This window comes from Cyclopterus lumpus, chromosome 9 (genome assembly GCF_009769545.1).
Source record: "Cyclopterus lumpus isolate fCycLum1 chromosome 9, fCycLum1.pri, whole genome shotgun sequence".
NCBI classification, from domain to species: Eukaryota; Metazoa; Chordata; class Actinopteri; order Perciformes; family Cyclopteridae; genus Cyclopterus; species Cyclopterus lumpus.
The window spans coordinates 17510782-17524205 of NC_046974.1; the positions used below are offsets into that span (position 1 = coordinate 17510782).

The 13424-nt window shown below is 44.7% G+C and overlaps 1 protein-coding gene across 6 annotated transcripts in view; it reads left to right on the plus strand.

The window, feature by feature from the left end:
- The window catches only part of smtnb (smoothelin b), a 43729-nt gene that overhangs the window by 18170 nt on the left and 12135 nt on the right, over positions 1-13424 (plus strand). For all 6 annotated transcript variants that reach the window (XM_034541002.1, XM_034541001.1, XM_034540998.1 and 3 more), the window contains 5 exons: positions 2400-2496; positions 5865-6544; positions 8078-8126; positions 9162-9764; positions 11825-11898. In XM_034541002.1, the coding sequence (XP_034396893.1) occupies positions 2400-2496; positions 5865-6544; positions 8078-8126; positions 9162-9764; positions 11825-11898 (1503 nt within the window). The remainder of the gene's footprint in view (positions 1-2399; positions 2497-5864; positions 6545-8077; positions 8127-9161; positions 9765-11824; positions 11899-13424) is intronic.

Consider the following 13424-nt stretch of genomic DNA (forward strand, 5'->3'; position numbering starts at 1 on the left):
CTGAGATGTGTGTGCGCTACTGAGGTGTGTGTGTGTGTGTGTGTGTGCGCGCTACTAAGATGTGTGTGTGTGTGATACTGAGATGATTGCTACTTCATTCCAGCTACTGTATTTCAGTTGCTGGAGGTAAGCAGAGTGTGTGGCTCCTCAGGCTGCAGTAATGGAAAAAGAGCCGCCGGGCTTCTCCTCTCGTCCATGTGGAATCATGGAAGACCCTCTAAAGGTCGGCCTTCACCAGTGTAGTGATGGATTTAACTTCCATGTAAAACTGGAGCATTGAACCCCAGCACGGGGACCTGTAGCTGATCTTAGCGCTCTGAGTGGGTAGGTGACCACGGTGTGTGCCTCAGCTCAGCCTCGTTGTTCTTATTTATATGTTGTGTGGTTCAGAGGAATTCACAATAGAGGACAGTTGTTTGTGTGTTTAAGAGTTTGAGCTTTCACAAATATTGTCGAGAGCAAGCAGGCTCCTGAGGCCACATGGGAAGAGTGGTTCGGAGAGGCCCGGCGTTGGTTCCACTCCGTCAGGTCTTCACTGTCGGGGCCAGAGGGAAGCCGCTAACGACAGCATGGTGGCTGGCAGCAGGTTCGCAGTTCTGGTCTGCGGCTCCAGTTCCACTTTATCTTCCCCCTGCCTCACTGTCTGTGAGAAATATGTTCCCTGTGGTTTAGTGGGAGCTGTGAAATGACGTCTGTCTGTCTGACTCCTGGTAGAAGCAGGAGAGGGAGAGGAGGGGCTGGTGAGGAAAGACTTGTCCTCTCTAATCGTGTTTATGGCTCAAAAACAATTATCTCCCCCTGTGACTCCACTCAGAAGGAGAGTGCCCTTTGTGAGTGACCTCTGGCATTATTACGCTGTAGTGCCTCCAAGTCTTTTGTGTTTTTGCAGAAGACTGTTTGTGTTCTCAAAACTCATCAGACGCTGTGAGGACTCATTAAATGAGCTTTCCTCTAAATTCTTAGTCTGTGAGCAACATTTAGTGCTTTTTTTTATGCCCCAGAATTTGTGCTGCCCTTTTTTTTTTTGCTCCATATGGAAAAAGTGGACGGCATGGAAAGAAATGACATGGGAGCACCTTCTATGTAGATATACACTGCTGTGATATCACATGTAGTCTTTAAATGTTCTGGCTCTTATGGAAGATGTTCTTTCTCTCACAAACGCTTTCCTATTTACTCTTATCTAACTACATTTAATGATGTGGGGTCTTTGTTCCAGATTCACCTTTCCTATTTGTGCTGCCGTGTCCTGCAACAGCGTCTCATTCCATTTTCATTGTCAGTGATGGCTGCTGCGCCCTGTAATCTGCTCGAGGTGGAGGAGGTCACGGCCGACAGAGCAGAACGCCTCGAGTCCTTTCTCACCTGCCTCTCGTTGTGTTTGAGTCTGTCTTTGTGTTCGGTCTCTCTCTGATCACACACTGCATTGATTAATAGTTGTTGTTGTTTTAAACACAGAGGTGTGACACTGTAGCTGCTGGTGACCACTGTGCCAGTCTCTTGTGCAGGATAACATGGTTTATACTTGGACAACTGATTCTGGCTGGTGATTGTGTGGCCTTTCTTTGCTTTGCTTGAGAATGTGTTTTCAGAAGCTTTTTGAAGTAATTGTAGGCTGTAAATCTGGAATTATATTTTCAGTATGTAAGGTCACGTCCTGTATGTTTTTTCAGGATCCACCCAAGCTTTTGTAGGACTGTTCCTAAACCAGATGCCTCTTGTAAAACACCTTTAAGGAGATGTTGTGCCGTGATATATTGCATCATTTCATGTGTGTGTGTCTGTGTGTGTTATTTGTGCAGCTGATTCTCCTGTGGAGTAGTTCAAAGTCAGGCACCAGAGGCCCAACAGTAGTGCCGGCATCTCCCCCCCCCCCCCTTTCCGTCCTCCACACCTCTTGTTTCTTCTCCATATGCCAAAATACTCCTGGTTCTCTTCCAAGATTTCCCCCCTGCTGTGACTTTCCTCTATGAGTGGAGGTTAGGGCCAGCGCTTTGCGAAAGAGCTATATGTAGCAGGTAACCTTGAAGGAATGGGAGCTTCCCGAGTCGAGTCAGAAATATACATTGGCTTTATATGTTGGCTCTTTAGGCCCTCGGGGCGTCTCTCTCACTCTCAAACGTATACAATGGAAAATAAAACCGATCTTTACTTTTCCAGCTGGCCAAGCATGTTGCTCTTCGTGGCTGGAGCATTTAACCTCAACCTCCAACCAAATACTGTTGTGATCACCAGCTGACCTCAAACAGATGATCGTAGGGATGATGTTTACACTGGTTTTGATCAGAGGAATGTGTTTCTCCCCAATAAAAACCTGACGACATGAAAGAGCATGCCCGTCTGGAGCTTTATTGAAATGTTCATAGCGTGTTTGTGTGTGTGTTCTTTTTCTTTTACAGGATACAGAGCGGGAGAGTCACAGTGAGCGTATCAGATCTCCGATCCGGGAGTTGCGGGGCCAGCAGACGCAACAAAGCAGAGAGCTGCAGAGAATAGGTGAGAAACACTCGCTCAGGAACAAACTGCATATTGTCTGCATGCTAATACACAGCTGGGTCCGGTTTAGCCGTGCCACACGTTGTGGAATCGTTGAAACACAACATCTTTTATATGCTGTAAACTTTTACCCAAAGGTCAAGTTTGAGTAAGAACTTATAACTGGAAGCCAACTCTGACCACCTCTGTAGCGTTTACATGGCTGCAGATTTCCGTCTTGAAGCAATTTCCTCTTCAATGCCTGTTAAAATAGCCAGCTGAAGGAGCCATTCTCCTGAGGTGGTGGTCAGGAGGTCATATTAGTTCAGGCTCCTTCATCTAACTGTATTAACCTTTTTAGAGTCACTCCCAGCCAGAGGCTTAATGACAATGGCTCTTAAGTGTGAAGTCTCAGTTTCATTAACCACTCTGTTAGTCCAAGCATTAATAAAGTAGTATGAATGCAAGCCTTCAAGAGGGGATGAATGTGTTTCGTTCACTTGAATCTTTGAAACTTTGCAGGCACAGAGCTGACGATGAATGTCTTGTAAAACCATAAAAGGGCATTACTGGAAAGTCATGAATGTTGTTACAAACCTACCCATAGCTTGCCCAATATAAATGCATCAGGACCAACTATTAGTTGGACAATGCCCTTCATACAGAATACCAAATTGGACATTGATCATCCTTTGCTGGAGATGAAAGTGTTTTTGAGGCCTGGCTGACCCAAACTTGGCTCTTAGGCGGATAGCTAATATAATGTCGTTCTACGTGGCCTGAACTTAGCTCCCAGTGTCCCTCTCATGGTCCTGGTCCTGGTGGTGGGTTTATGGGAAGCAACAGAGGGAAGTCCAACAGCCACACCTCTGCTAAATAAAGCTGATACCAGAACAGAACTATTGCCGAGTTTACTTGGCGGAGAAACTCCCTACTGTTCCGGATTTATCCCTACCTTTCAATTTAAACCAGGGTGAAGTTAGGGTGAACAAAATAAAGACCACCATAGAAAAGCAAAGGATTATTTTAAGTGGACACCCATCAACAAAGACACTGATGTTTATGGTTGTGAGAGGTCAGTGTAGCCAGGGTGGGACGGTGGTTCTTGAAGAGGCGGTTGTCTTTTCAGCAGTGGGAAAGTGACGGAAAATAAAAGATTGACTTTGAAAGTCAGTGGGTTCTTTTTGGTCTTTGAACACAGCACAAATACCTCTACCTCTCAGACAAAAAAATAAATAATACTTACATGCTTTTCCTCAATTACCATGTGTATTCTAGTGCAGACTGAAATGTGTTAGGCTGTGATTAAGGAAATGAAATGTTAGCAGAGAAGCTCAGTGGAATGTGTTGTGTGCCTCAAATTCCCAAAAGAGAGAAACTTAACTTGAAGTTTGACACTAATGCCAGTTACACAAAAACGCTGTGAAGAACTTTAAGTACTGACTATGTGGTACCACCAGGCGGCCACTAGTCATGCATGTGTTTCAGGTCATTGCCATTCATACAAGAACTTGATCTGCAACTGTGGCACCCCACACGTCGCAGCTAAACCACAGAAGAGTATACCGAGGTTCCCAGTCAAGAGCCACCAAGCTGGTCATGAGATGAGAGGATTAACAGAATAGAAAAAAGAAGACTACACTTGCAATTTCTCAAATATTTGCATTTTTCATTGGAAAATCTGGAGAATTTAACTTTGAGACTCTAAAAAGTGATTAAAGTGAAGCAATGTGATCCGCAAACATAGCGGTGCTTGGACTCCTCAGAGCTCGTATGCAACTTGTAACAACCAGTCAAGAGTAGGCGTTGCTTCACTTAAAATGGTCCCAAGCCCAAAGAAATTGGGAATTACTGGCATATGACCTCAAAATATTTTGGTCAATGGACTCTAATGAGTCAATTATTTGTATGTAGTAACGGTATATTTACTAAAAAGGCGAGTCGGGGTCAAATAACCTGTGTTGACCCGTTCACAGCAATGACAAACACAAGCTTTCTGTGTGAAGGAAGGATAAAAAAGCTGTAGTTTGTCCTTTGTTTGTGCTCTATATATTGACTGGCAGCTGAGTGCTCCAGCTCAGGCTGCTTTTGTAGCTATTTCAGAGCCAAAAGCAAGCCTCTCATTACCCAGCAGCAGCAGTATCAGCAGCAGCAGTATCAGCAGCAGCAGTATCAGCGGCGGGATTTCCCCAGAAATCACTACACAATGGACATGGCAGCTTCCCGATGGCAAAAACATGGAACAATAACGTGAGAGTTTGTAGAAGAAGCAGTGCGCTTTGGCTTTCACTTCCATTGAACGGTAATTGAGTTTGGGTGCATCATTGGATATAGACACTGAGGTTTAGTGGACCATTCAGAGTGTCACATTTGAGAGTGGCAGCCATTTATTGTCCCAATTGTGTATCATAATCACGTCTTCTATTCAGAGTGTATTACATAATTATCTGGTCTGTTTAATCAGCAACTTACTGCCATCGGTAGATTGATTGTGCACAAGTGTGAGAGAGCATCTTTTTTTTTAACGCAATAAAGATTTAAATCTAGCCGTGAACGTCCGCCTCAATCCTGTCTTGTCGGTGAGTGGAAAGAGATTACCGCGGCTCTCGGTTTAGACTCTTTGATTTGGTTTGCAAATGACAGGCAGGCTTACTTGGTGAACCCAATTTGGTTGCAGAGTTGGTGCAAACACAGGTCATACTGAAGTGTTTTCAAGCCTTGGTGTGTACATGGGATGTGGGATTCTAATACACTTGGTTTTCTCTGTTTTCCTTATCTGTGGTACGTACGTGACCTCAGATATTCATCATTAGAAGCACCGTGGGGTGCTAGAGACTATCGCAGAGGGAGGATGTGGGCAGCGCTGTGTTGTTTGGAGTGTGGTTTCCTGAGGAGAGAAGGAGCAGTGCAGGAGCTTTGACAGAGGGGAGGGGGAAGTACTTTAGGATCCGTTTCACCCCCACTTCCTCCTTGACTCCTTGTACTTGCTTACTGCCTATGGTTCAGCCACATGCTCCCTCTCTTTAGTTGTAACCCCTCCTTTTTCGTTTACGCACATCCACCAAGACAATCTCAAAAATCTTGCTCCGGAACTGAGGCCAGTCTGGAGGAAATGCCTCCATCCCCTCATGTCTCCACGTGCCTCTTCTGATCCCAAGTGATATTTTCTAGACGAGCCTCTCATGGGGGGGGCTGTGAAGTATTTCATTTCCATCACTTTAATCTCAAACTTCACCACCTACTGCGTCCTTTTCTCACAGTAACACCCTCTTCACTCTGGTTTACGACCGATGTGAAGGAAAGAATAAAAGTAATATGAGAATCAGGTTTTTCCAAAATCAGGAAAGTCACAGAAATCCCTTATATTTAATTTGTGTTTTCTGTTGCAGGCTCCAACTCAGGCATGGTGTTGGTTCTTGATAACCTGGTGAAGGACGATGGCCCTGGACCTCTGCTGATCCAGCCTCAGAGAGAGGCTGTGACCACAGAGCCTGACATGGTCCCGTCTCATCGTCAAAGGTCCGACTCCTGGGCTTCAAACCACAGTGGGACCTCTGTGCTTTCCAGGTCCAACCAGGATTCTGTGGTCTCAGAGAAGAGTCCGGGCTCAGCCTACAGAGCTCGGCTGGACTCTGGAGCTTCAGACAGGAGCCAGAGTCCCTTACAGCGTGGTCGCCTAGATTCTGGGGCATCAGAGCAAAGCGTCAGCTCCCTGTCCCACGTCAGACAGAGACTGGGCTCAGATGTCTCAGACTCTGGGGCTTCAGACAGCATTGGTCTTTTGCCATTGAAACGGACTGACTCAGGGACATCTGACCACAGTGTGAGTCTGTCCTCTGAGCAAAGGGGTTCAGTGGAGGAGGTGGAGGAAGCCACAAGTGGTTCGACTTCCAGCACAGATTCGGAAACTGAGAACGGAAGATCAGGTCAAGCCAGCCTCCACTCTCAGTCCAACCAGGACCACATCATTGACCAGGAGCAGCCTGACGGGGCTGTTTTATCCAGGAGCGGTCCTGCAAATGGCCTGCTCAACGGCAGCGCCAAGGAAAAGACCGACTTGGAGAAACAGGTAGAGTGCACAGTCCTTGCATTGTGAATATATATATATATATATATATATATATATATATATATATATATATATATATATGTGTATATATATATATATATGTATATGTATATGTATATATATATATATGTATATATATATGTGTATATATATATATGTATATATATACACATATACATATATATATACATATATATATATATATATATATATATATATATATATATATATATGTATATATATATATTAAAAAGAGCAGAAACATAGCTCCCATACAGGGCAGGGGGGGTCATTTTACTGGTTTGATGATGCTGAAAATCATCACGGTTTCACAGCAACCGTGTCTCAACTAAACAAAACACCTTTTAATGTCCAACTGAAATTTAAACTAAACGGCATACATTTGTGCCAATGACATGGAGGCTACAGCACAAGTTTGCTTACTTCAGTTGGACAAAGAGATTCTGAACACATCTGTAAGACATCTTTCTCCACCACTGTTGTCAAAACACCACACAAAGGGGCAGTCTACATTTTGAGTGGCGTTCATCCTTTCAGTAGAGGTACGGAGACTTGTCTATGGTAAGGGTCATTGTAACTGTTCTCGAAGCTCGACACTTCACATGAATTCTTCTTTAATTTCTCCCCCATCTGTAACAGTTGTGGCCAGCGACAGCGACACACAGCATGTATCATAACTGCACCACTAGAGAGAGGTGTTGAGCCACGAAGCCACATGCACAAACCGTCCAAGCTCTCCCTTTCTTTCTTTCTTTTTTTTGTTTCTATTTCATCATCCCTGACGAGACACCCCATTCTTCAGTGACATCCAGGTCACATCGGCATCCATAAACACAGCACGCTGAGCTGTGCTGTTTAACTTTCGTTACTTGGCGACATAAACAAACACCTGAGTGTCTCTGCTTCGGCTCAGCGGCGTGTCGTCCTCACCTGCTGTCAGAGAGGGACAGACGGCGTTACGGACCACAGGTTCTGTCTCTCCTCAGCCCACAGAACAGAGCGCACATAAATGCACACAGGTCACCATGACGCCATTGTGTCGCTCCTCTAAATGTGTTTACCCGAGGCTGGCCCCGGACTTCTTTTATTGTTCGCTGCAATATACGCTGATGCTCAATCTCCTGAGAGTAATGTAAACACTCTGGGGCCCATCATGGCCCCGCTGCCAAAAAAAGAACAGAGGCCAACTGCTTCACTCCAAACACAAATGTTACATAATGAAAACACCACTGTGTGTGTGTGTGTGTGTGTGTGTGTGTGTGTGTGTGTGTGTGTGTGTGTGTGTGTGTGTGTGTGTGTGTGTGTGTGTGTGTGTGTGTGTGTGTGTGTGTGTGTGTGTAGGTGTAGTTTTCCTCACAGCCATCTCAAGACTCTAGTCCCTCATGAATGTGCATCGCTGCCCTGTTAAACATGGAGCCATTCAGTATCGCAAACCAGGCACAGTGCATGTTAACCCCTTAATCGCCTCTCCTGATTGCTATGTCATGCTTCTTTGTTGTTTTCCCTTTTTAGATGACAAACAGCAATCTGCCCCTCACTCATGGCAAGGCAACGGATTTTGGTAAGAAACTAGTCCTCTCTTGGATCTCAGTCCAACTTGTCATCCTGAACTGTGACGAGCAATAGAACATCAATCCACATGTCAATTTTGATCATCTTTGAGCTGTTTATCATAAAGGAATCCACACATTCATCATTTCCAGCTTCTGAAATATGAGGCTTTACTGCATCGTTCTCTTTTGAATCATTGTTGATTTAATAGTTTTGGGGTCAGTACTATTGATCGGAAAGAACAAGATTTATTTTACATTCTTGGCTCTAACAGTTTCATTTTTATAGACTAAATAAATGTTTTAAACTTGTGAATGAATTGAAAATGACTTTCATGATGCTGATTTATTGATAATAGAGAGGAGAGGTTGTATGTGCTCTTATATGCCCAAATGTATTTGGTTTAGTTTCTGGACATTGCATTTACAATTGTGTAATAACATCACACCAGATGGTTCATAGCTCTAGTATGGAGACAATGACAACCATTAGTGTTACGGCATAGAGCCACTCACAAAAGAGAGTGCTGGGAAGAGGGCATGTTATAAGATACTTATTCTCTCTCTCTCTTTCTACCAGACAATGCACTTTGCTTTGTCCACTGTACTATAAACGGTGGTTTACAACCTGAGCAACACATCTTTCTTTGTTAGGATGACCTCAGTTAATATCGTCTCCTTTAATCATGAATGTTTTTTCCATCGGAGAGTCTGTGCCAAATCATGAGCTTTTTTTCACATTATCTGACAGCATTGAGGATCAGAGAATGAAAAAAATATCCATGAGTGGAAGTAACATCCAAAAAATAGAAACTGAAATGGGGGAGGTTAAGTCAAGCAAAATAAAGAGGCTGGAACAAAACCTTGAGAGAGCAGGAGAAGAGAAATGGGATTAATAGAGGGCTTTTGAGGTGGAGGAGGAGGAGATGATGAGAGCAAGAGACTATGTGTGTTAAATTCACCCTGAATGGTGGAAGAGGTCTAGGCTCTGTGTCTAATTTAATGCTTTCCTATGATTTCAACCCTCCTGCATTATGTCTTTACAGCACCTGAGAAGAAAGATGTTGTGGAACATTTCAACCGCACCAACTCTGTACGTGATCGAATGCGCAAGTTTGCAGAGCCCAGCCAGAGCCCAAATGTCCCGGCTTTGAAGAAGGCTCCTCTGAGGAACGGGACTACCTCCAGCAGCAGCGGCCAGACAAATCTCTCCATAGCCACCGAGCTGTTTACACATACAGCAGCATCCCTCGGCACATCTGGAGACAGGCCAGCAAGGCCACGTGTGGACTCCACATCTCGCACCTCTGCTGCGTCTCAGAGTCAGGCCATACCTCAGCCAAGAGGTGTGGCCAACAAAGCTCTGTCTTCAGCGAGCCAATGGCAGAACTCCATGGGTGGGACGAGGCATCCAGCTGAAAAAGATGTGCATGCCTCCAGCAACTCAAAGGAAGACAGGACCCCAGGGAGAGCAGCTGCACAGCAGGTCACCCAGGGAGAGGCAGACCCGGACATGAAGACCTTCCTCACCATCGAGATCAAGGATGGGCGCACCACCCCCTCCTCTCCATCCTCCTCTAGGAGCAACATCGTGCCCATCACCAACATGGCCCCACGCATCACCACTAATGCTCTGGGACAGAGAGCAGGTAGGAGCGCCAATCTTAACTCTAGCTTAGTCACTGCAAAAAAAATTCAGGATTGGAATGACGTCTAAACACCATCTATGTTTGTTTTACCATGTGATGCTTTATAGGGGAAATTTGATTTCAGGCAGTTTGAATCTTAATGTAGCGACTATTCGTCTTTCCTTTGGTAATATCAACCCTTAGATCACAGTGGAATCCCAGTCAGTGTGGGAGGCGACTGGCACCAAGCAATCGGTCACCAGTGGGATGATGACAAGCAAAACGCGTGGATGAGTGGGGATAGATGTTAGTGCTGAATATGGAACAGCATGTGTGTACTGTAGGGTAATTGTTAAAGAGCGGGCAAGTTGCTGCAGTGTGTAGGGGGTGAGGTCAGCAGTCAACTGAAGCAAGTACATCCAGACAAAGGAAACAATAATTGTTTGTCTCAGGCCAGGCTGAATAGTAATACTGTTATAGTACAATTGAGTAAGCACAGTGTTCTGTTTTTTCCATGCTGTAGATGTTGTCTGTCCTCCTTTTATCTAAAATTACACTTAATTTCACTACTTTTCCTCAGATGAGAAAATACAACTCTGAAGTCATCAGTAAACCAGCAATTTTAGACACTGCGAGATCCTCAGGTTGAACGAGGCTGGAGACCGTTATCGCCTTTTGTTTGCTGTCTCTCTCTGTCAACTATCTAAGAAAAGGTGTTCCTGCATTTTAGCCTTTTTATTTGTGAGTCCACATTAGAGCGGATGACAGGAAATGAGGGAAGAGAGACGGGAAAGGACATGAAACTTAAGTCCCCGGGCTGAACCCAACCAGGGCTCCTTAACCTCTCCGGCGGGGAAATAACTTTACCCTGTTTTCTAAGTAGTAGAACATGGTGGCTGACGGAAGACGAACATATGTGAATATCAATCTGCAGCAGATCAAAACATGCTCACTGGAAATAGATCAAAAGAAAATAATGCATAAATGGATCCGTAATTGAGCAAACAGTATCTGCTTTTTCTAAATGAGTGAATCTCCATGTCACGTCACGCTGAAAAAACTACTTTGGAATTAGTGTGTAGCATTTGTAGATGTTACAGAACTACAGCAAGAGTTCGAAAAGGCATGCTTAGATGGATGAATTTCTATATTGTCAAATATAGAGAGTAAGTATATTAAGCAGCTGGACCATCTTGTAAAAAACACATTGTTCCTGTACATGTACCGAGCACTCCGTACATGTACAGTGCAGACAGTAACAGCAGGCATTAATTAATGGCATGAAACAAACACGGCAATAGCTTGAATCTCAGGCTGGTTCAGAAGCAGAGCTGCCACAGCCGCTATTACGCTCTGGCCAAACAAGACGTCTTAAGTTTCAGTTCTTTGCAGCAACCGGGACCTCCAACCCAAACAGTTTATTTAAGACTCAAACTGGACATGTGCAATTACACCTCTTACAACCAACACCCCCGACGCATTCTGGCAGCCCGACTGGGCTTCAAGAGGGTCACACAGTTGGGGTTTTCAGCTCAATTTGCTTTAATGGGTTTGGGCTTCTTTTTTTGGGAACCTGCCTGTCTCCCACTCACCAAATGCAGGCTGTGATTGTGTCTCTCTCTACGCGCTACTGAGGTGTGTGTGTGTGTGTGTGTGTGTGTGTGTGTGTGTGTGTGTGTGTGTTACTGAGATGTGTGTGTACACGCTACTGAGAGTGTATGTATATTGAAAGGACATGCATGTGCCTACTCCTGCAGGCAAATATAGAGGGTTGTTTATATTAGAAGTGGCGTCAGCTACATGTTCTCACTTGTCTCTCATGAGACGTGACGGTGTTGTTTATGACACTATGGCAGTTTATGTAAATAATGAATGGATACCACCAACACAGAAGACCATGCACACATCTCCACTGTACACATGCATATGGGCGCCAAGACCTTTCTCTGCGATTGTTCCTACTCAACCTATAGCTATCGACTATATCTACCCGAATTAAGATGTTTAGTACTTGAAACACGTATTAAGATGTTTAGTACTTAAACACCCAAGTCAATTTGAGTCTTCACTGTCTGTTTCAGAGTTGACCCTTGGCCTCAGAGCTACACCATTCAAGATTCCCTCATCCAGCCTCTCCTCCGGATCTTCTATCAAGGTACAGTCCGCCTTTGCAAATACTTTTCTGGGAAAAGATCACAACAGTGTCTGTGGAGACGGAACCGGTCAAACATACATCGAAGCCACATTCCCAGTTTCTTTCCAATTAAAGATTAACGCTTTGTTTTTGTCTACTATTTCATTCCCAACTGACTCAGTTGAATTCCACCGTGTTTTTGCTGCGTCCATGTCACAGCAATCACCCATTAAGGCCTGAAAAGCAAGTGAGCCGGGACAGGGAAAGACAGACAGTGTGAGAAAAGGAGAGAGGAGAGGGAAGAACCATGTTTATCAAACACAGAGTGGGTAGCCAGTCACATCTGTCCTTGTAGGGTATGTGAAGGAGAGAGAGGAAGAGGGAGGTGCTCCGGGCATTCCTTGTTTTTCTCTCGGCCGGCCGTGCCCGCTGAGATTTAACTGGGAAATGTTTCCTAGATCACACCTGTCTGTCTTCATGCACACTGATTGCTGACCAGCTGCATCGATTCGAAACGCATGTTGACACAAGTTCTTCAGTGCGTCTTTTCTTATGGGGACAAAAGCTAAATATTCCACTTGATAGGCTGTAAGGGGTCTAACCAATCCCCTCCCGTCTCACGGTGACCTCTGCTGTCAGAACCGCTAAACTCCTATTTGCCTCGCTCCTCCAAGAAAGGAAGTGTGCTCATGAATGGAGTTTAGGGGATTGATGTCCTGTTTACTCTTTAATGGCTGTGTATTCCACCACCTGTGTCGAGCGCAGCTGTAATCTGGTTATGGGATCAAGGAGCTGGGTCATTAGGGTTGGGAGGAAGCTCCACAAGGCTGCAGGGTGAATTTAAGGTGTTAGAATAAGACTGTCGCCATCAGTTAGACCCTTGTTGAGACGGTCAAACACAAACTAAGACGGCACAGCATAGAAAGGGGATTTTGCAGGTCAAGGATTCTGCGGGAGATGAGGTTTACTTGTCTGAGCCGAGTGCTGCTACAACCGTACCATAACGGCATGCAGGTAATGTCTTTGCATGTGTGCTAACATGTGTGTGATATTACTCAACATGATTTATTTTAAATTATGCTAAAACGAATGTATGCAATTGAAGGAAGAATTTCATTTTTTTCCATTTCAAATAGTTTATTTACCTCCCTCATTGTTTCCAGCAGCAACCCACCAGCACAGAATCGATTATAGACAATCACCAATCATTAGTTTAATCTTATATTGTTACTTTCCTGCTGACTGCATGCTAGCACCACTAAGCAAGGAGTTACATACATGGCTATTCAAACAACTTGATCATCCTCATGATGAACCACGAGAATATGACAATCGGGAAGTATTTCTCTCCCGTCAACATTTAGCTGATATTTCACCTTCTCTCCCATCAGACACTGAGCCGGAGAGACTTGGCTCATGAGATTGTACAAAAACCATCAACCAGGTAGAAGGCAGCTTGGTGACCTCCGATTGATCCAGAGACAACCTGTTCTCTGACTTTCCCTGGTTGAGTTGAAGTTGAAGGTTGTGTGAGGGGTGAGGGGAGA